This window comes from Triplophysa dalaica, chromosome 8, assembly GCF_015846415.1.
Source record: "Triplophysa dalaica isolate WHDGS20190420 chromosome 8, ASM1584641v1, whole genome shotgun sequence".
Lineage (NCBI taxonomy): Eukaryota > Metazoa > Chordata > Actinopteri > Cypriniformes > Nemacheilidae > Triplophysa > Triplophysa dalaica.
The window spans coordinates 5128301-5156062 of NC_079549.1; the positions used below are offsets into that span (position 1 = coordinate 5128301).

General features: G+C 37.6%; 1 protein-coding gene across 1 annotated transcript; it reads right to left on the bottom strand.

Moving 5' to 3' along the window:
* On the bottom strand, positions 1 to 27566 carry cckbrb (cholecystokinin B receptor b). Its single transcript, XM_056755351.1, has 5 exons — positions 27215 to 27566; positions 14041 to 14289; positions 9771 to 10023; positions 7296 to 7423; positions 1 to 2278 (listed from the first exon to the last, which is right to left on the bottom strand). The coding sequence occupies exons 1-5, from the start codon at positions 27372 to 27374 to the stop codon at positions 1749 to 1751; spliced, it is 1320 nt and encodes a 439-aa protein (XP_056611329.1). The 5' UTR covers positions 27375 to 27566; the 3' UTR covers positions 1 to 1748.
* Positions 27567 to 27762: the final 196 nt, after the last annotated feature.

The following is a 27762-nucleotide window of genomic DNA, read 5'->3' on the forward strand; positions in this document are numbered from 1 at the left end:
ATTTTTATCCAATAAGAATACAGATCACAGCAAAAGTAGAAAGTAAAGACAATGGAGGCAAAAAGACAGCGAAGAGAGGAGTTGGTGAAAAATAAACAGAAAAGAATGCTAGCGGATATTTATAAGTAATGATGCTGGTCATTCTGCACTGTTTCTTTGCATATAGCCCTACTGTACATTTTGACAGTCGTGATTATAATGTGAACATTAAAAAAAACATGAGTTAACCAGTTATTTTTTAAAGAAAAGTGTCATATGAATGAAATGAATGAAAGGTTAATGATTATCCACGCAGGGTTTGACATTTCCTCTCTCTAACCAGCCTTAATAAGATTCTCTGTCTCTATCTTCTGAAGTGGAAAACGCACAATGGGGAATCAGGCTTGAATGTTTCTGTGTTTTCTGTGCTGTTATTGGATGAGGATCCATTCCGATGACCGTGATAAGCTTTTAGCTATACAATATGTACAAGGGCACAGAAGCAGCCATAAATCAACCGCTGAGATTATGAGATTATCCCAATCAGTCAATCCAAAATTCAGATGCCATCAGCGTTTGAGACTACTTTAGACAATGAGCCACAAACTGCAAAGGACTTGAACGGCAACTTAAAAATCAAACAATACATAAAAAACACTCACATAAATGAGGAATGAGGTCACTGGCCAAAAACAAACAGCAGACCTACAGGAGGCTGTGAATGGTTATAAACATTGTGTTTTCTGTAAAACTGCAAAGACTTTATATACAGCAATGATGTTGGCTCAGATATGACTGGAGTTATATGAGAAATTCAGAGGTAATTCAGAGCTATGTCAGCATTTTAGAGTCCTACACAGCTGAAAACATGATTTTTGATAAAGGCTTCGAATATGAAGCCCTCCAAAGTACTTCTTCTGATGAGACAAATGGTCTGAAGAAAAGGCTATCCGCACAAGGGATCTTAAGAACACTGGATATGCTAAGCAGGCACTTAAAGTAAGTCTAACAACGTATAAGGCTGACATCCCACTAGCCAATTCCCCGACTATTTTCCCATTGTAAGCTTCATTTACATAGCTGTTTAACAATTGGAGGGGGTGGGTACATGTGGCGCATCTAGCAGTGGGTGGATGTTAGCAGCCTTAGCGACTCAACTGCCTGCTGAGTTAATAGCCTGCCGACTCTCCAGCAACATCAAGAACATTTGCTGATAGCAATAAGTTGATAGACGTTGGCAGACGCATGACGTCATGGCTTTTTCTAACATTGATGAACCGACGAGTCCTGCTTGGCTCGTATCCAGACTTCCTCAGGAAATGGTTACTGCGCAGTGCATGTTTCTAAAGTTCACTTATTCTACAATACATCAGAATATAATCAATACATAACAAGTATTTGATTGTGACAGATGATATTGTAGCTAAAATGGATTCCAGGTGCTGTTTTTCTAAGGTACTCTACATACATTTATATAAGTCTCTGGCATATATGTTACAGCATGAGTAATCAATTATAAAACAGCATGCAGTTTTCATTGTTGCAGGCGGGCGATACACAACAAATTTGCTACAACCGAACTTCTTTGATTTAAATACGGCTACTTACATCAAACGCCCATCAACGAGGTCAAAGCGTCATACTTTTAGGCACAATGTTCAAAGATGCAAGTTAGATTTATAACTTAATGAATAAGCCCAGACCGTCTGTCAACATCCATCCCCAATGTTCTCCATCTATACCGACCTGAAACCTATGCTGAAAATGAATCACAATGGGCCCATGGTGCTCACGGTGGTGTAATTGAACTTAGACATGGAGACGCCGGTGGCCGTGACCTCATCATCACCCTCTCTAAAGCCCCGTCTGCGACATAGCCAGCAACAGCATGAGAAGGTTGCCAACAGCGCCTTACGAAAGCGCTTATTCATAAAGCAGTAGATGATGGGGTTGACACAGGCGGAGGTATAGGACAGCAGGTGGATGAAGGATATGGGAGCCCCAGAAAGAGCTTTGTGGGCTGAACGGATGTCAAACGCTTTCCAGGTGTTCACAGAATACAGAGGCATCCAGCAGATGAAGAACATGGCCACGATGATGATGAGCATACGGATCACTCGCTTCTTGGCCATTAGTTTCGCCTCGGACGTATTGCTGCGGGGGCGGTCCACCTTTGCCGAGCCTGTTGGGGTGAGGGCTGACATCTCCATGGTGTTGGGTCTCTTGGACACCTGGAGGTAGCAGCCATCTCCATCATCGCTGCTGCATGATACAGCACCACTCATACCATTTTTCATTCCTGGAGAAGAAGCATTGCATATTTTGCAAAGAAAGCACAAGGCAGACATTAAGTTACATGCCCGTCAACAGTAGGAAAACAAGACTACATTTTAAGATATATTTGCATTTTCTGAATGATAAATAATACAGAAACATAATCCTGTTAAAGTTTACATTTACACAGTTATCCAGCGTGACATGCAGAGAATTCAAGGTCTTATACAAGTAAGGAATTCATGTATTTATTCTGAAGAGCTTATGACCTTGGCACTGCATACTACATGCTCTATCAGTTGAGCTACACAAACATTTCAGGTTTTACCCAGGTAAGCTTAGTCATCATAGAAATAGTTATTTTTAGTCAGTTGTGAAGTAGATTCATTACAACGTGAACATTTTTGTTCACATATTCACACTATATACTTCAGTTACACTGCGTGTTGTGTTCAGAAGGAAGAATGTAGATTAAAAAACAAAATGCCTATGTCAAAATAATATATTCTGTTTAGTTAGGATTCTCACATAGTACATAGTTATGATCAACACAATGCTTCCTTCAGAACCCTAACCATTAAATTGCTTCTGATTCATTCCCTTCCACCAGTTCACAAAAACCCAAAGCAGGTTGTACTTTTGCATTCATGAGTTCCCTCCTGTAGCACAAAAGGTTACCGATTAAAAATAAGAAAGGAAATGACATTCTGTTCATTCAAAGGAAATCTTTTAGTGGGGAAAGTGGTGAGTCAGTCAGCACTGGAGTTTTAATACAACATCAAGGCAGCACAGAAAAAAACTTGGGCATATTTATTACATCAATATACTCTGATTTGATCCAGGACAGTTAAACTAAGATATAAAATGTAATTGTTTTGCAATCGACATCTTGCACAACTGCGTTAGTTCTTAGGGCTCAAACGTTCGGCGCACCTGCATGTGGAGACGCATTCATCACAGCAGATTATTTAGCTCTTTAGGAATGTCACATAACTAAATCTCATTTGATTTAAATAAATTAGCCATTCCCACAGAAAAAAACTGATCTAATACATGTGGTGTCGAAAGCACAGAAAATGTGGGTGAGTACTCCCCCAGAAAACCCTAAAAACGACACCAGTTTCCAACCAGTTTCAGTGTGGTGAGTTAAACGCGTGACCAGTAGTTTTGGTACTATTTAAAGCTGGTTCGAATTTTCACATCACATATCAGACGATACAGGCATTTATTTTCATCATAAAAAAAAGGTAACAGTTGTTTAATTGGTAAGTCTAGGGTAGTAGGCATCCATTTAATAATTCTATTTTATTTGATCATTTATATTATGTTATTATTGTATAATATACAATACAATATTGTGTAAAAAAATCTTTCCTTGCTGTGTCGAAAGGAAATGGAGTTTAATATACACAGACTCTGAATGAGCCAGGTGACATGGATTTAAGGTCCCAGTGAAATTAAAAACAACAATGCCTATTTTTTCATTGCAGTGTTTATTTTAAATAGTTGATCAATGTAGGTCTTTCTCTTTTTAAAATGTGTGTGCCCTCTTAATCCTAAAAATGCACTTGCTTCCTGTAATGACTATCCATTTTAAATGATGTAAGTTGGATGGCTTGGGCGGAGCAGCCGTTAACTCCTCCCCTTCAAGTGTCAGTCTGTAGCTGTAGCTGCATTTCACCTGAAATGTTGTAACTACTTTTTATCTATTTGCTAAAAAAAGTTATTTTACCTTTGTACAAACAAAGCAATGAAATAATATACTGATTCAAACATGTAAACATTAACATATGATGTGTGTGTGTGTGTGTGTGTGTGCGTGTGTGTGTGTGTGTTCGTCAAGTCCCTTCTCTCTCACAATACACTTCATTAAGCATTAGATCCCACCATTTCTTCAGAGCTCTTTTCTAAGAGACTATTTTATCATTGCATTTGGACCAAATTTTTTGGTCATGTGTCTTTCACAGAAGATGTATGTATAAATATATTTATAAACTTAAGAGACAAAATATTTCTAGAAAAAATAGCCCCTGCCTTTAAATGTCTGACCACCGTGTGAGGGGAAACTGTGAAATGCTATTGTTAAAGCTCCAGTGTGTAATTTTTTTGTAGGATCTAATGACAGAAATGCAATATAATAAACTGTCTTTAGAGGTGTATAAAGACCTTACAAAATTAACCGTTATGTTTTTATTACCTTAGAATGAGCTATCTCTATCTACATACATTCATTAGTCTTTATGAATGTCCCCTTGCATGGAATTCATTATGACTAAATGGTCAAACTGCTCTACAGAGCGCGTTTCATAAATACGTTATCTCCATCGGCAAAGATGTGACACCTGACAACATCTTAGTTCTGTGTCAGCCACCGTAGTGCTTGGAAAGAGAGGGCTGGAGTGAGTCGTTGGTTGCAATTTGCAACCTCACCACTAGATTCCGCTAAACTCATACACTGGACCATTAACCCTCCTATTATCCTAGGGGTCAATTTGACCCCATTCAATGTTTAACGTCTGTAAACACATAATTGAAATCTCTTTTTTTTGCTTCAGAATTAATGACTTTTCCTCATTTAATGAGGACAATTGAGTAAACCCAAAATTATCATGATGTGACTTTTTCAATGTCCTATACACATTTTGTATCATCAGTGTTCCATGGGGTCAATTTGACCCCAGGTTCTTATAGCTGTATAAAAAAAAAATTCACACACAGTATGCTTTTGGTGATATTTTGGTCATTATAACATGCCTTAATTTCATAATATTCCCTATAATTTCATATTTACTTTATAATATTCAAAAATCTAACAAAACATGGTATTGCGAGAACCACTGATTGTTCACATGACGTGGGGTGAGGGAATCTGAATTTTCGACAGAACTTTGATATTTTGCGTGCCATGGGTGAGGGAAAACGTAATTCTTGCCAGAACTTTGATATTTTCCGTGCCATGGGTGGGTGAAAAACTAAATTATTGCGAGAACTTTTACATTCCCTGGGGTACCACCAGTGTGTCCTTGAGCGAGACACTTTACTCCATGTTGCTCCAGGGGGATTGTCCCTGTAATAAGTGCACTGTAAGTCGCTTTGGATAAAAGCGTCTGCCAAATGACTAAATGTATGGGGCAGGGGAATAAATATAAAAGCTTGGACAGAAAACTTCTAAACCATTTGTTTTTGTGCTCTGTGGACACTCTCTTCATGCACTCAATTCAAATATGGCCTCTAAGCAAAGGTATTCTGTCAATGAGGTTTTTTCAAATGTTTTTGGCAGTGAAAGTGACATAGAGGAGAATGTGTCTGAGGTTGATGATAATGTTGAGGAGGACCCTGATTATGAGTCATCCTCCTTAGATGAGAATGAGACTCCTAGTGTTGACCCTCCAGTTGTCTCTCAACCACCTGTAGACACATTACCTTCCAAAAAAGGAAAGTTATTATGGGCCCGCTCCCCACTTGAATGTCAGGGTAGACTTTGTGCTGCTAATGTCATCAAAATGGTTACAGGGCCCACCAGATAGGCTGTCAGCCATATACAAGATATAAAATCAGCATTTGAGCTGTTCATTACACCATCAATTGAACGGGATATACTTGAAATTACAAACTTAGAGGGAAGGAAGGTGTATGGGGACAGCTGGAAAGACTTTGATGTGACTGACTTGCAAGCCTACATTGGGTTGCTCATTTTGGAAGGAGTGTACAAGTCAAAAGGAGAATGAACAGCAAGCCTTTGGAACGCTGACACTGGAAGGTCAATATTTCCAGCCTCAATGTCCCTAAAGACATTCCAAGCTTCCTCCCGTGTGAGACAGGGCCGACGAGAGCGTGAAAAACTTGCACCAATTCCGGATGTATGGGGCAAGTGGGTCCAGCGATTAGACTTTCTTTATAACCCAGGCCCCCATATCACTGTGGATGAATGTCTGGTTCATCTCTGGTTCATTTCTGTTCTAACAGAAATGACTCCAAGACCAGCAACACTTCCGTGAAATGCAGAAAAAACGTCTGCAAGGATAAAATTAATGCACATCATGTGCAAAGTGATAAAAGGCTGAAATGTACCGCCTGGTGGGCTGTTCATATTGGTGATCAAATGCTTTTCATATTCTATCTAAGCTTTTAGTATCCTGTCAAACTCATATATTCATACCAAAAAGCACATACGTTTGCATAAAACAATTAATGACACAATGCTCAAATGTACTTTTTTGTGTTTTTATGTGTTTTATATGTTCATTCTTTCTCCCTTGTTAATGAATTATTATGTGTTCCTTAATTATGTGATAATGTTAATGATGTTCTGTGTTAGAAATAATAAATTGACCACAAACATAATTCGCGTTAAACTACTTGCAATAGGTATTTTGGTATTTTGGATGCGGAGTGGTGGCGGTGAGGTGTTGTGGGTTTATTTAAAGGTCTTTTTAAGGACTCACCAAAGATATATATTACCTGAAACAAACCTTTTAGAAAAAAGTCCCATTCTGGTTTAAATTCCTGGGGTCAAATTGACCCCAGTGGGTAAAATATGTTATCAGATTTTAGGGTAACAGGAGGGTTAACCAAATATTGCATTCCATTCTCATTTAGTTTGTAAACTAAAAGTATGAGAATGGACTTTTTCGGACAGTGAACCTACCATTGTGATGTTTAGAATTTTTATTAATTCTCTGATGATGTACAGAATTTAAAATCTGCTTTGAATACTGATTTTAGGTAGGGTTTCACGACAGTTACAGCTCATTGTAAATACACAAAACCTGAAAATAGCAAGCAGTACTAATTCAAGCAGAATTACGTCACAAGGCTCATTGCAAGTACTCCATTTTAGGGGCATTTAACAGAAATCTTCTGCCATGTATTTTTTATGAACAGATGGGCATGACTGTACACACAGACAATTGAATCCTCAGGGTGAGACATCAATATGTTCACACAGACGAGAGTAGTTAATACTCTTTGAGATGGTCTGGCGCTTATTAAAATTGGCAATAAATCAGACTGGGATGTAAATCATATACATTAGGTCTCACCACATTGTCCCTTCCTCTGCTCCAATTCAAACTGAATTCCACGGTACAGTTCTCGGGAAATGAGCCCGTAGGCGATGATCATCACCACGCCAGGAATGAAGAACAGTACAAACAGCAGCAGGATATACCTTAAAAAGCAGAAACAGGGGAAATAAAACCAACGGAGTAACAAGACGACAATATTAAGCTCCGTCTTTAGAAACACTACAGTTCCAATAAACCCACCACTAATACACCCACACATGCACAGCTCCTTAAAGACTTGTTCAGAAATGTATCCAGAGTTGTCAGACAAGTGCTATATTTTCATGAAAAATGTTTCTGAATCAACATGAATCATTGATGAATCACCAACAAGAACAAAAGGTATTTAAACTATAAAAGGTTAAAATTGAGGTTGAATAATGATTTTTTTATAAAGTTGCTGTGTTGCTTGGTAATAGCCTCAGATGTACAGTACATTAATTGCAAATTCTAAATTATGATTGTATCAAAATATTAATATATTAAAGCTAAAAGCATTACGTCTTTTGTGAACATAAGTAAAACCTTTTTTGGTAGACCCACGTGTTGAGCAGAGCCCTGTGTTCACGTCACAATTGTTAACAGAAAGTCTGTCAAATTAAATTGAATATATGTAAGTGAAACTCTTTTCTTTGTTAGAGTTTTTGTTATACATTGCAAATATTTAGCCATACTGTGCCAAGATAATTCAAGTGACCATGTGTCAGTTTGTTATTGTTCAGTTCTATTTAAATGACAACAGGATAAAACATAATTTATAAACAACTTTTGGTTTCAAACGAGAAAAAAAGTCATGATTTGTAGAGAAAACGAGGCAGAGAAAGAGTAATGAATATGTCTTGGTCATGAATTGGTCATTACTTAGCGACTTCATTTAGTACTCCATGAAGGTGGTCTGTTTTTAGGCTGCGGCTATTTTCTCGTGAAAAAAATCAGCAGTGTGTATTTTCATAAAATATTACTCGCAACTTCAGTTCCAAAAGGAAAATGCTGTCCAATCATCTAGCTCTTATTCAAGCAAGGAACATTGTCTACAACCAACAAAACCCTTTTATTCATGGTACATTTCCTAAAATTCACACTCTGTTCTATCTATAACATATTTTAAGAAAAAACATGTAAAATATTTTAGAAAACTCCAATAAACCAGTATAGTTACATGACAACTAGTGGCTGTCATAAAACATTAATGGGCCACACGAAGCACACATCAGTTTTATCCATAATAGAATGTTAAGATAAAATAGGTTAAATATTTTAGCAAACTCAAAGTCTTGCTGCATGACAACTAGTGGCTGTCATAAAACATGTGCCACATGAGGCACCTGCTCCTAATCACACACTGCAGAATCACTATTGGATGCTCAGTATTTTCTCTCATAATGAAATAGACACAAAAAATGAGTATGATCTACTGGATGGATTGGACATTAAACAAATGTTCCGGGTCCAAAACAAACTCACATCTACGGATACAATAATTTTACTCTATATTTGGATCTCCATTAGCTCTGCTCAATAGCATTGCTAATCTTCCTGAGGTACGTCCAATACTTAAAATCCATTCATCAACCCATTCTTCAAAAAACATTCCAGTCTTTCTGGGGTCTGCACAGCACTATAAGTCCATAAATTATTTCATCCATAAAAATCTTATACATTTTTGACATCCCATAATACCACTTTAAACATTCCTGTTGGTATATACAGTAAAATTCGTCTGCTCGTTCAATGAATTCCGTAACCCTCAATATTAACCCAAGGTGTGCTTTTAGTTGCTTTTTAAAATCTGATTTCCGTGTTTTACTACTTACTGACAACGGTGAAAGGTTCCATGCTTTTACTGCACATTTGAGGAAATTCATTTAAGCACTGAGGAGTAAGAATCTAAAGTCTGTTGCTTGTCTGGTATCACATTGGATTGTGACTGATTGTAATGGTTCATTGTGATTTTAAGTATAACCTTCCATGTTGAAAACATTTGCTGCAATGATCCTGTCTATTCTTTTCTCTATTCCTTTTTTTTCTTTTAATCAAATTTCACATAAATTAAACCAAAAACATTTTTAACAGTATAACAAACTGCATGCTATATGGTTTACCAGCTTTACATTGATAATTGACTAGTCAGAAAACATGTATTTCTTTCATAATTACCAGCTTACCTCAGAGCTTAAGTTAAATTGAACCCACACATTTCTGTAAATCAGCTTTGTTCTTGTTATAGGTACATCACAGTATTATTATCATACTAGTATCTATAGCAACAGATCCTATGCTAAGTATGCAATACATTTAAAGTGTATAGGAGTCAACAATACACACAACAGACACACTTGATTTTAAATAAGTTCATTCATAAATACATTATTACTATATTATTACTATATTGTTACATCTAGCATGCTTCTGGGTTCTACATAGAGCCTGAGAAATATGTTCTGCACTTACCATGCTTGCTCCACCTCGCTCCTTGGCCAGGAGTGACGGCACATGTGAGCACTGTTGTTGGGGAGCTTGACCAGGGTGCTGACGATGGGATAGGGTGTCATTATAATGAAGGACAGAACCCATGTTGTAGCGATGACTTTATAGGCGTGAGACCTGGTCTGCCATGCACGGGACTTCAATGGGTTGCAAATGGCACTGTATCTTTCAATTGCTATAGCCACCAGACTGAAGGTTGATATACAGACGGAGATACCTGTGATAAAGCAAAATAATCATATTTTAAATTAAACAAATTTTTATCACATTTTTGATAGAAGAATGGGCAAATGTATCATTCAAGGTAATTATAATTTTGCAAATTATTGCACAAACTAGAAGCTTAAAGAAGTTTAATTTTTTTGTCTCAATGCAGGACACAACTAATGCATGCTTGACTGAACACAAGCACCCTGGGTCTACAACGTATTGTTGGTTTATTTTTCCATCGATTCCATTTACGAATGCTGCACTCCTGTTTGTTTTGTTCAGCAAATGTGCTGTTTTGGCATTGCTATCTCTACTAATATGTACACTGTAAACCTGCTGTGCAACAATTGATATATATATATATATATATATGTATATATAATATATATTTGAATTGAAACTAAAAAAAGCTTTAAATAAATCAACTTCAAAATCATTTTGTTAATTGCTTTGTTTCTCCTAAAATGATTTAAGATATATAAATGTAGACACAGAAAAGACTATTTTTACATATAGTAACAAAACAAAGGTGAAAAAATTACTGTGGAACAATTTGTGGCAAAATGTTTAAGTTCTGATACCTTAAATCTAAGCACAGTTTAAGACTTTGTTTACTTCTGTTTTGAAATGTAGGCTGCAAAGGACATGCAAGCTTACAAGTAAAGGAAACATGTGACATTAGGGGTTTCGCCAAGCCATTACTTATTTACTTTAAATTACGTATTTCAAAAATGATATTCGGATAAAGCCAGAAGTGGGCGTGACTTAAACCTTAAGTTCACATAAAGACACCAGGCAGCGGCCAGTGTAATTCTTAATTGTAAGAATTTGTTTTTATTAAACAAAAATCTTTAACTCATCCAATTATTTATTTTTATTAATATAACAAACATAAAACAATACGAAATGGGTTCATTATAATGCATAAAGAGTATTGCTAATATGTTTGGGAGATAATATGACAACATGAAACTAATTTAAATAAACTAGCTTAATAAATTAACAGAAATTAAGCTTAAGAAAGCTTGAATGTAACACAGTTGGGCTAGTCTTATTTATTTGTTTATTTTGTGGTGCTTTATCATTTTTTTTTCTTTAAAGCTCATCTATGCCCAACTGCTTAGAAAAAAACGTACATTCTTAGGAATTGTGGATGAACATTAGGGTAAATGATAATAAATATTTACGCTATATGGTAATCAAAACATCTAAAACTATCCACCTCACAATTATTCTGTCAGCTTAAGATACATAGCACAAAATCTACCCATTCTGTCTCTCTATCCCTCTTTTTTCACTCTTTTGCTATCTGATATTGGCCGTGCATTGTCAGCTGATGTGTGTCAGTGAAGAGCAGCATTTCTAAATAAACTGAACGTCTTAACTGGACACGCATGCGCTGAATATATGTATATTATTCTTAAGAAACTGTTATTCATTTTGAGGCCATTATTTGAGCCTTTCGCTGAACGCATTTGTATTAAGGCACATTCCTGTGACATTACTGACTTGGGCTGTGTTTCAAGAGAAATAGCAAGAAGCACGAGATTGCTCTTAGTGCTGCCCAGGAAAAATAAATATGATATTAAAGAGATCTTGCAGATTTTAGACATTTTTATATAATTGTCTGCATACAACTGTATTCGTTTTCCATAGTTATTATTTTTTCTGTTTAAATTTACTTTATTTTCTAGCAAAAAACCCTTCTCTTGTACACATATAAACACACACACACACACACACACACTCACTGACATACGTGTATATATCATCAATAAAAGGTTTCAATATGAGGAAGGTGGCCTAGGGCAGTGATTCTCATCTCCGGTTCTGGGAAACCATTAATACGGGAAACATACATAAAATGTGAAAAATAAGCTGTGAATCACAGGCATACGCGACCAGAATCGCCACAATGTCCCCCCTTCACCATCCCAATTCAATCTTTGCTTTTACATCTGGTTTATCCACCAGCTTCACGAAAATGTATTTATTGCACATCTATGTTTTCCGAGGTGTTGACTCCTAGCAAAACTGAAGGTGACAAATCCCTGAGAAATACGTCATGTAAAAGTACAAAGCTATCTACATTTTAAAATGACATTCTATCAGAGGGCTCAGCAAGATTGGACACCAGAGATTGGACACAGGTCTGCGTGTTTGCAGAATTACTGTCCTGATGGCCCGACAGCTGATCTGATCTCACCCTCAGCACCAAGCTCATACCATGGAAATTGTTCTTTGCTTTCCAAATCCCTTCCTCTCCCTCCCCCTCAAACATAAACAGTGTGACGGTTGGCTCAGCTCGTTAGACGTGTTACCATGCCTCTCTGACACTGCATGGGCTCCGGGCGCCTTGCGCACACTCAAGCAAGTAAGATCCGCAACCCTATTGAACTCTGTCATCCCCAAGACTTCCACCAGACAGTGAACATGATGCCGGGGAAAAAACATCCTTTAGATACACTGTCTGATCACCCATGTATGCGAGTTAGAAATATAACATGACAATGTATTTTTACCTGAGTCTACAGTTTATTTTTGTGTTATGGTCACAGGGTTTAGTCTCCTTAATAGGACAATTATTATTTTATATTTATCCCCACAATAAAATGTAGACTTTTATATGAATATGTGTATTTTAAGACATTTCAGGATGCTTGCTTGTAGAAATACATGCTTAATTTCGTCTTGGCACACTGACATAAATCACATAGATGAAGTATATGCGAAATGGCAATCAAAACGGCATTTTGTAGCAACACTGGATCAGTCGTTTCCCCTTTCTGTGATAAAACAGTTGTTAAAAAACATTAGACTTTTAGATACATCATACTCTTTCACAATTAAAACTGAATTCAAGCGTGGCTTTTGTGAACACAATCCTTCTTTGATTGGATTGAATAATTATTCCCACCGTGCTTTATTTAATTGGCCACCTCCATCATTTGTGATATTAACTGTCAGACTGCATTGGTAGGCCAGGTCTGAGATCCGCTATCTAGGTGTTTTCTACAATATTTACAACACCAAAGGTCTGGACCCTTAATGGTGGGAACAGCCATACATGTGGTGTGCTGAATATAAGCGAAATTACTGTAAATCTTGTGCGTCAAAATGGACCTGGGCATTGCAGAGGCATGACTTTCATTTAAAAAGGTTGAGATTCATAAAAACATGCACATCAGTGTGTGTTTATTGTACATTAGTGACCAATAATTTGGTATCAATTTCAATATCTAATTGATAAAGTAAAAAATCTTGGTTATTTGATTTCAGTCTTGAAAACTCTTCAGATCAATTTCAGCGCATTAATGTTCATGACAAGTTGTTTGGTCTTGGCAGAACAGAATCTACCTGCTGCAGTTAAACAAGAAAAAATGAATACTTGCTACTGCTTACACACCCTGTAGTTTGCAAATATGCACTCCTGGAATGTTAGTCACCTGTAAACAGATGTAGACATGCGGAGCTGGGGGTGGAGGCGGGTGATTATTTTAGCTCTGATGGCGATACTGCTTACAGTATGTTGAGAAGACTTGTGTCATGTTGCTCTGCAAGCTGAATATCTTGCGGATCGTGATGAGGTCATTAGGTACACAGTCTAGAGACTGAATCACATCTGGTTATTCTGCTCAAAGCGCTTGGAAGAATCTTCCTGACTGACTTGTAAAGCAAGCAACCACAGTTGTTTTAATGTGCAGTTTGGGAGCAGTTCTTTAATGAGTGATACCACAATAAAAGAGCAGCGCAGAGAGAATGGCACAGGACTCCTGGGGTTTGCCTTCCAGCCAATCAAATTGATTGGTTTTTCAAACATTTTTATATTGCTTTCAACATTTGTGCGCAGTGTGCATCAGAGGGATAGTGAACAGTGGGCATTTCAAAAGAGACTTAGAAATCAGTTTGCATGAGCTGCTGTTAGTAGATTTATTGTTAAAGTCAACAAAGATTTATTTTGTTGACAAGGTAACAAATTCTAGACACACTTGATCCTGTAGTGATACACTGAAATCAATCTTACCCATAAGATATGCCACAATCTTGCACATGGCTGCTCCAAAAATGAAATCTTCCAACAGGTTGGGAATCAGAGTAAAGGGCATGCAGAAAATGGCCATCATGAGGTCACTGATGGCCAGGGAAAGCAGAAAGGAGTTGGTGACCGTCCGCATTCGTTTGTTCACCACCAACACAACGATGATGAGCAGATTTCCAAACACGCTCAGTAAGAATATTATGGAGTAGAGCAGTATGCGGAGTGAATTCATATCTGAAAGAAAAACATAAAACTTCTGTTAGCAGACGATACATGAATGCTTTTGAAATTAAAAAGTTTGAACAAGATTTGCAGCAGTTATTTGGTGTGAAATATGGAAATGAAGTGGACATGATAGTTGTAACTATATACTGTATTATCTTTGAAGTTTTGACAAAATGTAAAAAATATATTGATACTGTAATAATTGACTCTTCTAAACCCCCTAGAAAGGTAACATCCCTTCAGTAAAACATTAAGTCTTTTACTTATTTGTATTTTTCCCCTATCACAGATTTTTCTTTTTCTACATATTTACAAATAAATAATATGACTTCTTTTTTATAAATGTTGTTTATATAGAGGAAAATTACAAATATTAACCATTTATGCTGTCTGTGTTCCTCTTAATAGCGTAAACTTGAAGAATTTAAAATAATAATTTTTACAATATTATGGCATTTAAATAGACATTTTTATGTGGGCACACAAGAACCACAAACATTGCCCAAGTAACTAAAAAAATGAACTAAGGGGTTACTTTTAGAAACACTAAAAATAGAAAAATATTCAAAAATAAACTTTCGCTTTTTCATTTTGTGAAGTATAAAGTAGAGTTATAAACCATTAAATCATCTGCATTAACACTTTCATATTCATTAATCATAAGACAAGGAACCAGGGAAACTATAGTTTAATGACTTAGGAAAACGTTTCATAATTCAAACTTATTGCTTTAACTTAAAAACTTTAAAAAAAAGTATGAATGAATGATTCTGTATACTGTGTTAGGCTATATGAGACCAGTCTTATTTTTGATTGCACTTATGCTTTTGTTGTACTTGTGCTGTCCCAATTGCTTCCATTACCTACCCCACTTGTAAGTCGCTTTGGATAAAAGCGTCTGCTAAATGACTAAATGTAAATGATGTAAATGTATTGCTAAAATATTAAATCACATCTAATATACAGCTTTAATATGGTTATTTCCAAACGACGTAATTCAGCTTCAAAGAATTGGACAAAGAAATGGTCTCCCTTGAAGTTTGCCTTATACGGTGATCATAAGTGCTTTCTCAGCTACATTAGCATGTTAATAAATACAGCTGCTATGCACTGTACGGTTTTACTGCAACACTTTACTAAAAGGTCTCAATAACATTAGTAGTGCATTACCTAACATTAACAATGAGCTACATATTTTTACAGCATTTTTAGTTTTAATAATAATTTTAGGTCATTGTGCATGAATGTCAACGCATGCATTTGGTTTAAAATATGTATTAGTAAATTTATAAATTAAAATGAAATAAGAAAAATAAATGTGGTAGAAGTTTGGTTCATTGTTAGTCCGTGCATCTAATGGTCCACAATGCACACTGACACTGGTAATGGAAAACAGCGATTTTCACAAGACCATATTAATTTGAAAGATTTTAAAAGCTCTCTTATTCAAAAAACTTAAAGCAGGTTGTATTTAGACACTTTTAATGGATTGTGGCTGATTCAGCTGTTCTCTGTGGCCAGAAATTAAATTAAATTAAAATTAAAACACACAGAATCATTTTTTACTGTCACGGCCCATCAGCAAAAATAAGTGATGAGTTAAAGAGTTGATATATGAAACTCTGAAGTGAAATTGGATAATTATCTGAGTCGCATCAATTTAGGGAATGCTAAATATGAATAATTCCTGCAACGTAAATATTAGAGTAAGAATCATGCTTCTGCAAGAACATTGCACATTTTCAATAAATTCATGAGATATCATCATAAAAATGGAACACTTTGTAAGTATAACTACTAGCAGGTTGATACTCTTCACTAGATAAAATGAACCAATTATAAGAGCAAAATTGCCTTAAATAATGAGCAAATAAAGAGCAACCATCAGAAATAGCTGCATTCAAATCACCCACAACAAAAAAACATGTAGATGCATTGCCCTGTATTAAAGCCATAACATAACCCAACCTTTTAAGGCATTCATCTTCATCTGGGACCTCATAAGGTGTATAGATATTCAGAATAATGAGCCTTTTTCCACACCTATTAAACTCAAACCCAATAGCCCAGTCAACGTCCAGTCTGACCACATTCACTAGTTGATCAAACTTGTTGAGCCATGGTATGGCTACACCTTCAGATATTCTTTCATGGGCGATTTTAGCACGTAAGTCTGTGGTAGATTCACCCACTCCATACAAGTTCTTATGAAAGGAATTCAGACCTTCCAGATCCTGCTCTCGGCAAGAAAGTCTCTTGAACACACAAAACATCACATGTCTCCTATAGTTTATCCACCACCAAACAGCATGGTTTATGGCCAAGCCTGTTGACCGGGGGGATAGCATGTATACATGTCTTTTGCATTCGCATTGCATGCATTGGCTTTTATAATACATCCGTCTGAGCGGCCAAAGCATCCGTTAGGTCCCCTTACCTTAGCGGCCCACTGGGGATAAGCCTGGTACGCCACATGGCCAGTCCGCCCCTGCAAGTAGCTACATGGCCACCACTCTCCTGTAGAGCTACAGGTGTAAAAAACAGATAATAAACGGTGCTATGACAAATCATCCCCCTTGAGCCTTGAACCGCATTATTACGGTTAGCACTCGATTTACGAGCCTCAAAAATACTGCGTACAAAGATCCCCGCTGGCCAAAGTTGTGGGTTTGAACCTGTTGTGAGTTGACTCAATCTTACGACATGTCACCATTTTGCCCAATCTTTCAGTCAGATAAGCACAAAGAGTGTCAGGATCAAGGCTAGGGGAAAATCTAGTAATACTCACTAGCTTCATTTGGACCACTGGAATATTGTTCTTAATGCTGGTACCAGTTATTCCCATTTTTCCTCCATTGCTCCCATTTTGAATGAGCCTGCACAGCCCAAGCATTGGGCTGCCCGGATACATTTGGAGGGTTATGGTGCTTGCGTACTCCATTCCTTACAACAGCACTCCACGCCAGAGACTGTGGCAAAGGACTCAGAGCCTCCCCCATCCCTGATGAGCAGGCACCATCGAAACTTCCAACTCGCTCTCCTGCGCTTCTACCGACACTACACCGGATCCGCAAAGCTTCTCAATCACCCTCACCCAATGACCATTGACCGCTGTAGCCATCACCAGAGTCTCATTCACATCTGTCTGAGCCTCCAAGGCCTCTCTCAAAGCAAAAACCTCCTTACTCAGCTGTCCATTCTGCTGTATGGCGCCGAGGAGTCCATATTACCAAATTCAACTAGTGGATGTTCATCCATGTAATTTGATACAAATCTAGGAATGATATCATGACACTCATTAAGCACTTTTAGACAATCCTTGATGTTATTAATGTCCTTCTGATTACCTTTGTGCTTAACACAGCATAATGTAGTCGTACACATTTCAAACAGCTTCCGCTTGGACTCCTCAATCCACTCCGAGGAAAAGTAATTTGAAACTAACAAAACAATTTCAACTTGGGATGTTGTTCTCATTTTAATAACAATAGAGTTTAAAGGGCTCATCCTCCACAATAACTTTACCGTCGTCTGCTTTATAAATTAGAACGTCTGACTTAATTTGTAGAGAAAGCAGCACCTTGTCTAGCACGTACTGGCACACCTGTCGCCATGTTGATGTATTTTATTCTTTCAATTTTTTAATATAGACAGCAATGAAAACTAAGAACAAATTATTTAAGTTTAACTCAAGAACCTTTAGGGCCCGGTTTCAAAGACAAGGCTTAAGACGAGTCCCAGACTAAAATGAATGTTTGAATTGTTTTAACTGAAAACATCTTGCCCTGACATATTTTAAAATAGATCAGTGCCATTGTTTTGGCTTAAAGATCGGGTATCATGCTATGTCATGCATTCTGAATTCTTTACACTGTTAAATGTCCAGGCTTCTTATGTATAAAATGGTCAACGTGTTAAAAAACGAGTTGGACATACAAAGTAGTATTTTGTACTTGATACACTCCCCCAGCACTCCAACCTGTTTCGCATGGCAAGGAAAAAGAAAGAGCCCGCCCATGAGCCAACCGGCGAGCGAGACCTGCTTACCATCACGATTATCTGCACTGCGTCAAGATGGCCTGCGCTGCAGTTAAGGTGTGTCTGTTTGTTACAATCGAAACCTGAAACTTGCTCTCCTGCGATGCCGCTGATGCTCCACCTGTCCCGCATGTTCGGCCGGGGGATCCACAAGGCTTCTCAATCACCCGACGACGCAGTAGCCGTCGTCAGGTTCTCTTTCACTTCTGCCTGAGCCTCCAGGGCATAAAAGATGCCGGACATGAACCGCAAGTGGTAAAGCTGGATTTATACTTGAGCGTCAGACCTGAGCTGTAGGCTACACAGAGCCGCGTACCCTAAGCTGTAACCTGACGCGCACCTCTCCGAATATGAAACAATGCGTCAACTATAGGTCAAAATACTCTGTGATAGAGTCATGTTTCCTCAAACGCATTTCCGAATGAATTATCTGAGTAAAATATTTGTGATTCTGTATCAAACATCTAAAATCTGCAAAAAAAAAATCTGTTAACTTGACGCTTTCACTGCTAATGCTTCTCAAGCAAGCTGCTTCTTCTTTGGCTCTTGTTTTGGTTACACGTGCAACACACGCGTGGACACTGACGCCTGACGTGGTCATTACCTGTCGACGCAGACAACGACATAGAAGTTTAAACGAAAACCGGCACATACGACACTCAAGTATAAATCCAGCCAGGGGCGGACTTACACATTAGGCAAAGATATGCGATCACCTGGGCCCCCGAGCTACCAAGGGCCTCCAAAAGCAAGGGGTTCACTTAACAAAGAAGCCGTGTCCGCAGCCACAGAGGTAAGCATCAAAATGGTCGGGATATCCCATAACGTTTTACGTTATTACATCTGTACGAAGGCACTGCCCCCCATTATAGATTAGAGTGGACCATTCTATTAGCACCGAATATAAGCGGAAAGAGTTCGACACTAGCTAGAGAATGTTAGCGAAGCGTCAAAATTAGTAGAACTGTACACAGCGTGAGTGCCACTGTGTGGTACATTAGATGCAAAACGAAGTTAAAGTTAAACGACAAAGAAATGCAGCTACAGTTTCCCCACACAAACTCCACCGCTGCTCCTTAAGCAACAGCGCCTCTCTCTCCTGCCAGACACAGCACTCTCCCGGCCACGAGCAATGGTAATGTGCCGGTGAGTATTTCTCCATGAACACCGACAACACAGTTATAATGACTGACGACCAAAACAAATCTTTTAAACAAAGAGCGCAGTGCGCTGGAGGAGAGGGCCAGTTCACAGGTAGAAAGGTTGTTTGACTCCGCTGCGCAGACCGATGTGGACATAAAGACATAATATAATGATATCAGTACAGTGCAAACGATTCGTACTGTACACACAGTACAGAAATTTGGTCACATTTAAATGCACGAAAGGACGCAAACCCCAACAAAACACACTTTGGATATAGTAATCCCAAATCAGGGTTTTTTATACGTAAAGAGATTGGAGGCGGCCGCCTCAGTCAAATTTCATGCCGCCTCAGACTTTCATTTGTAACTGCAGTTGCAGGACATGGATTTGCCTAGGGCCCCCAAATCACTAAATCCGACCCTGAATCCAGTTTAAGCCAAACTAATACATACGTCTGTGTTTTGTGGCAATCGGCGTGTACATGCATAATGTACAAAACGAAGGGATTAATGCTTGTGCTTTAGTTCCATCCCACTCTCCCCACTAGTCCCACCTCCAGCGGCTCGAGGAGAATCCGTCCAGTGAAGAGTTGTTCTACCACTCAAATAATTTTAGAAAAAAAATTAGGGTCGAAAAAACTACAAAGTCTTGTTTAATGTTATTGCATACCTTTTTAATATGTTTGATAAAAGACATTGTGTGCGTGACTGCGTGTGTGTGTGTGTGTGTGTGTGTGTGAGTACAAATTTCCTCTTTTTTCATGTCATTCAGCACAACCTTTTCCGTGTGACCAGCACAACAATTTTTCAATACATTTTTTTCAATGCCTGTGTATGTACATTTATATATTTCTAAAATGATATCAAAAGAAGTCGCAAATACTTTAGCAGTTGGCTAACACCTTACCTCAACTCAAACTCTAAAATCACCGCTGCAAAGGCTTATTTAGCTAAAAATGCTAGATTCACAAGGTGACAAAGCAATGATAAATGGCTCCTCTAACCCCGCCTCTAAACCTCACGTCACAGGGGGAAAGTCATATCATAACAAAACATACGAATAAGATCGTAGGAAATAGGAATTCACACGAATGTCGCACCTTGTAAAATAGGTATGAATTCAGATTGCGTTGATGTATATTTATTCATATGAAAGATATCGCATAATAAAGTACTTTTCATGGAAGGTTGTGCTGGGTGACACGCAAAAATTGCGTGCTGACTGATACGAAAAAAGGGGGAAATTCGTGTTGATGACCACGAATTATTAGATTACGGTTCAATTTCACGAATTCCCGTCAGACGGTGTTGGGTAGGGTTATATGATGTCAAAGAAACAAGTGTTCAAACTTTTGTTCAAAAAAGCAGATGTTCACCAGATGTATTAGATCAAAGGCGGTAAGATGGGAGAACATACATAAATTCTTCATGCAGACCAGAATCTTTTTCTATTTAAGTGCCAATGTAACCTGTGCAATATCCATCTAATTCCATATTGAACCATGAAAATAAAGATCAAACATTCATTAAATGAAGAGATGGTTTGAAAGCAGATATTTTACCAGCATTCATTCACTATAAAGTAAACACATAGTCAAGCTTAACTTCCTCTGTAATAAGATGTTATCAAGAGTTAACAACCCATCTCACCAGTGATCCCAACTTTTTGTGCCAAGTTGGACGAGAATCCATTTTTTGTCAAAGTGCAAAGTCTTCAAGCTGTTCCGAGAGGATTATGGGACCTGAACAGTCATATCCTGTTTGTGGCTTAGTCAGGCTAAAGCAATCAATCGAGGCCACGTTTGACTAGAGCCCAGACTTCTGTGTGTGTGCTCCATTACCGATCGCCTGTAGCCACCGGTCTTAAAGGATTAGATTCGCCAAAAGGATCCTTACAACTACAGGACTTTGATCTTTTGAGACATGTGGTCTCCACGAGTAGCTCAATTTAAATCAATGTAATCTGTGACTTTCCTCTCTTTGTTGCTTTGGATACTTCCAAAATTTGTCAAGTATTCATGGAACTAGTTTCTATGTGGGAGAGCCTTGAACATGACAGTTTGCACATTGCTGTATATTCTGTCACATTCTGTATAACCCTTGGGATATACTTCGAAGTGAGGTATTAGGTGATCCTGATGCAGTTTTTTGGCTTGGGGTAGGAATGACTGATATTTTTTAACAACATGTGTCACTGTTGCTTTTAATGGGCTGTAGTGACCTCAAATATACTTTGTTTCATTGAAGAAGTTGTACAAACTTCACTGCCCATCTAGCCCTGATCCAGGTTTGAGGAATGGATGGAAGGAATACTATGTCTACTAATAAAATGCAAATTAACAAATTTTAGACAGACCCAAACAGAGACCAACAAACGAACAGGCTGAGACAAAGTAGAAACATAAATTAAATTCAGGAGAATGATTCCGTCACAACTGAAACGTTACAAAGGCACTGTCTCATCAAATCAAAGACTTTATTCTCTGTGCTGTTCTCCCTACGCAGAAATGTCTCTCGCAGCATTTCATCAAGTAATCTTGGCATCAGTTTGTTTAGGACATCTCAATACGTCCTGTCATGTACAAACCTGTCAACATTCACAAGTTACGTGACAAGCGATCCATCAAAACGGAGACAACCTCCAATGTATAGCATGCCGATTACAACACTGCTTATTTCAAAAATAGATGTCATATTAAAATCAAGTTTGGTTGATCATCTATTTTAGCCACTGCACACCAAAATGCTGGGTTATTTCCAACTCATGGTTAGTTCAGAATAGGACAAACCCAAATGTTGGGTTTTAAATGTACCCAGAGTATGTTTATGTTTGGTCCTTTTTTGACCTAGCATTAAAATCAACACACCAAAAGCGTGTTAAGATTCTAGGTCATTTTTGTTTGTGTACATTGTATTATTCACCACAAAAGTCTAATGTCTGACACATCATTTTATCCGAAATTTGTATTCAAGAAATGCAGTTCAATCACGAATACTTTATTTTGTAAATGTAATCTGAATATTTGTCATCATGTATTCAAAAAATTCTTTATCTCTTCATCTCTTGGTAATTTCCATTTTTGTTTGAGATGTTGAATTTACCCTATCAAGATTCAGCCATTTACAGTTTTATCGTGCCTTTTGCCTCATAATCAATTCAAGAGTTGATTAAAGTGGGTTAAAAATACGGTACTTGATGGCTATGATCAACCAAAGAGAGAAAGTGTGAATAAATTACAATCAGAACCAGCGTTGTTTTCTTGAAAGTTAGGCGCATAAATTATAAATCAAATGTGAGATAGTAAATATTTTTGTGTGTGTGTGTGTGATTATTTTTTCTTGCTTATCAACAATGCATTCTAACTCTGAAGCAAATACCCTCTGCACTTACACATTTTGACATGGATGAATATATTTGGAATCATGTATTTTTGGTAAAACAATCCTTTTAGTTGCAATTAATATCCGAGAGGCAGAAAAGTGACCTAAACTGTTTCCCGAAGGTTTTCCATATTTGGTGTACAGTGACTGGACAAGTACCTGTCAGTAATTGAAATAATCAACTGTTTGCTAATGAAATTCTTTTAATTGAATTAGGGAAAGAAGTTTGCCTTTGCTTGATTCTGTTAACCATGTGCTGTGGTTGTTGCTGTGATCCACTTAAGCTTGTGTGTGGTTAATAAATAATGCCGTGGATGTTTGTGAAATAGTATAACCAGATTAAAGGCAGTTTACTGAACGGCAGAGTCTGTGTTAACAGCTATGGTAAACACAGGATGACTAAAAGTCTGAATTAATATGGATGAGAAAGAAAGTAAAATAAGTACAAATATTTCATTTATTAAATATAAAATAAGTTTAACCATATTTGTCATCTCTGTAATAATTTTATACAGAAATTGATTACAATCCATATAAGTATTACTAATGCACATCCCATGAAAAATGTTAATATGCACAGCGCTTATAAGCACTAAAAATAGAAAATTCCAGCTACAAACACATACAATTTCAGTTTCATTAAAGTATATTGTGTTGAGGGAATTGCAAAAATACCATTTATTCTAAAATCATGTAAAATTGATGTCTTTCTACTGACTGTGCATGTCAAGCTACAATGCAAAATTGCAACAATGCAAAATTGCGAAAAGTCCTAATGAATTCAGAATATAGTCCTCCCACCGAACCTTTTTAACTAATCCAACTTTCCTACTTACCGTGTATCTTTTCTATACTGTGCACAAGAGTATGCAACAAAAAAAAGAGTAGGCTTATTGAATCCCAATGAATGTGCTTGATAGACTTAACCTTCTCATCCACTTTTTAAAATTCTGTTTCACATACAATTTTTAAAGTCTAGAAGGCACTGCGTGCTTTAAAGTATTCAGAAAAGGCTTGCATAGTCAAGTACTCCATTCTGAAAATAGCCTTTCTCTCTAAAGTACCATTTAGATGTCACAGTTAATGTGCAGCATCTCTCCCAAACTAATGATCCCACCTATACCCCTGAGCTCAATCCTCCCTTACACCACCATTCAGACCTTTCCATCATGCCCGCACTGCACATGTAAATGGTTCTATCAAACTGCTGAAAACATCCTCTCACTGGCATGTCGCTCTCGTATTCACCAGCATTATTCAAAGCCTGGAGAGATTTCTACTGCGAATTTCACGACATCAGCTGCGGTGAGTCTACGGTGAGTCAGGAAGCTTTACAGGTGTTGATAGCAATTTAAGTGTCAGAAGGCGAGACCGCATCTGTGTGTGCACATCTGTGTCTGCAAGAGAAATCTAAATGGTGAGGAACGCGGACGAGCTCACCCACGTTAGAAGGTCTCAGGTGTATTTTTAATTTATGGCCACTTTATGAACACTTTTTAAACTGTGTTCTTATCGTTGCACTAAATTTTAGAGAAACAGGTCTAAGAAGGTTTCACTGTATCTCTCTCAAATATGCAAATGTTGAAACATTATCAAATGGGTAAGCATTGCAGTTTAAACGCATCATTTCCTTTAGTCATTTATAATAATTGGGGTTTGAAATGACTGAGAAGCAAATGTTCTCTACTTTTGAACCTTAATATGTGAGCAAAAAAACACTGGTTATACAGTCATTTACATTCTGAATACATCTTGCTGTGCTCAGGGTAACCAAACATCACATTTGTCAATTAACACCATCAATAAAGCTGTTCCGGCACACAGTAATGCAATAATAAAATTACAGTGTCCTGCTCATTTTCTTCTTCATTTTTTAAAAGACAGAAAAAAAGAATACAGAATGTATAAGAATACAGCTAAAGATAGACGTAGAGCAATGCATTATCGAATGACATATTTCGATTTTTCACATAGTCTATGAGTAACTTAAAATTACGCAAAACGATGACATTCAGTCGGCATCTATGTCATTTGGAATGATCCTGTAACTAGAGGGCTTAGCTTCATGGCTGAACTCATCTAAATGTAAAATGAGCTCATGAGTGATGATCTTATACCCTCTGCAGACTCAACAAGGTTCTCACTAGAGATTGGATGCAGCATTATCTCAGCGTTATTTGTCAAGTTAATATAGTATGTGAAAGCCAAGCATACAAGATCTGAAAATATGAATAGTTTGATTCCAAAATGAGATAACTCTAACAAAAAAATATATGGTTTTATCAGACTGCAGTTGGTTTGTTTTGATTTAAGCCATAAAATCAAAATAATACAGCTAACTAACACAATAAAACACATTGAAAACTTGAATCATAAAAATATGATTTTTGAAAAACATTAAAAGCAGAGTTATTTCATTTTGGAACCAAACTCGTCATATACCATGCATACACTTGATTTGCTGCCCCCTCATGCATCAGGTGTGGAAAGAATTCTGCAATTTTTGCAACCGAACGGCAGAACCCTTATTGTTCTCATTATAGAGTCAAAAAAACATTCTGGTACATCTCCAACGGTTTCGTCACGAGGCAGCAGTGCAGTTATGAACGTAAAAGGCCTAAATCTGTGGATTTGAAGAGCGACGGAGCACTGTGTGATGGCGATAATCACAGCGGAGTGTTTGATGATCATGGTGCACGCTGGATGCAAGAACAGAGAGGCCCAACAGCCTCTCCTGATTGAGTAAATGGGCAGCAAATGTGTGTTGTAGAGCATTCTGTGATTGGGCTCTTCAGTGGCTGGGCACTAAATTTAGCCGTCCCCCTGGAGGTATGCTGAACACTTCCATCCAGGGAGAGATACAAACGCAGAGGAAAATGCAGTTGTTACCTTATTTCTACCTGATCTGAGCCTTAAAAATATACTTTTGTTGGTGTAATTAATGTAATGCAAAATGATTCAGTATTATTAAATATTTCCTATTTGAATAAACCTGCTTGATTTGGATGTGAATTGTGAAAGTGGGTAGTGAATTTGATATTATTCATTAACATACATTACATCTTTGCATGTTTTGTTTCTCTATAATTGTATGATTTGCCAAGTAACCCAGTTAAAGTATTCGAGTTGTTGAATGTGGTGCAATTTTTTTTTTAATTTACATTAAAAAAATAGAAATCTAGTCACAACCAGAGATCTTACAATCCTGTTACAGCACAACAGCATGAAACCTTGGGGCCACTGTGTTAATGGCTTGATATGCTCCAAGTGCCAGTTAAACCCGTCAAGTAATGTTCGTCCCTAATCTAATATACAACCCAATGTGCAGTTTATCTCAAGGGCCTCCTGAAAAAAAGTGTGCCTGTTTGTTTGTTCTGAAAGAAGTAGCTCATGTCAATGCTAATATCGATTCCCCTTCTAGCACTTTTTAATGTTTTCTTTAATGCACTACTAAAAATGTAAGATTCCTAGAAAGGATCTTTGTCTGCCTGTATGTTTCCTAAACATTAATTCTGTTGTAGAAAATGTTATTGCAGTGGAAAATGATTCTACAGACTACACAATTAAAAAGAAAGAGATTGATTTTTTAAGAACCGTTGATTGAAAGATTCTTTAGGGATCCAAAAATGGTTCCCCTGTGACATTGGGTGGAGAACACTCTTCAGCACCTTTATTTTTAATTGTGGGTTTTGCGGATTAATATTGATTGCTTACAGTGATTGACATAAATCAGGGGTTTATTTAAAATCATTATAGGCATGCACAAGATGAATAATCACTCCGCGCAAAAAACAGCCCCAAGTCACATTCTGCCCACAGGACGAACATGAAACAAATGCAACGAGCGACCGCTGAATTATTTACGCGCTCGGCTGTGATTTTATAGCAGGAGATAGAGCGCAAACTCCTTGTTTCCGAGGAGACACTGCGCATGGTTTCATTTAGACGTGTACATCACAATTAAGCAGAATCTTCAGTGCTACAATAACAGATTTTGAGGGGGAACATCCTTTCCAATTATTCCGATTGGTTAAACAATATTAGTATCTAGAAGCCTATATAAAAAGTAGCCTATATTGACTCTCTCGTGAACATTTGCTTATAATATGGAAATCAGGTTTCCATAGAGACGAGCTTTATTTTTATTCTTTTGACGCAGTCGACCACAAAAGTATCAAAACCACATCAGTTTTATAACAGCAACTTTTCAATACAGGCTGTCTTGAATGACAAATCATTGCAATTAGATGCAGATAGAAGTGAAGTTATTTATTTTTCTCAGGGTAACAAATCGTCTTTTCCCCAAGTAAAATTATAAACCAACAAACAAATATATTTAGAAATAATTAACCAAGATTTGTAATTCTCACCTTTGGGGCGCGCAGGTTGCGTCTTGGGTAACAGGAGCGCATCCCCGCAGGTGCCGTTGGGAACCTCCAAACTCCCGTTCAGAACCGAACTGTTCTGAAAATGGAGACATGCCCAAATCCCAGACGTTTCATTTAACGCTTGTAAATCCATTGCGGGCATGGTCACAAAAAAATTTAAGGTAGTCGTTCCCTTTAATGCATCTGTCTAGTAAAAGCGCAATAGTGGTTTAATGTGCATGGGATTTCAAAAGGATTAAACCAAAAGTCAATAGAATAAAACGTAAAGAGGGAGAACTAAGGCAAGTCGATCCGCTTAGCTGATCGTGAATAAAAGGTTTCTGTCGTGGTTGCTGCTGACTCTGGTGATCTCAAAGAGAACGTGATGCAGCTCTGAACGCCTTTGGTATGTCTGTGTTTCTTTCTCTTTACGCGCGGGTTGGGTGTTTATTAATGAGGCTTTAAACAACAGGGGTGGGAATATGGGGATGAGTCTTTGGGTTTCAGGGATCTGAACATCGTGAAGAGGTGGAGACTTTGAAGAGAATGAG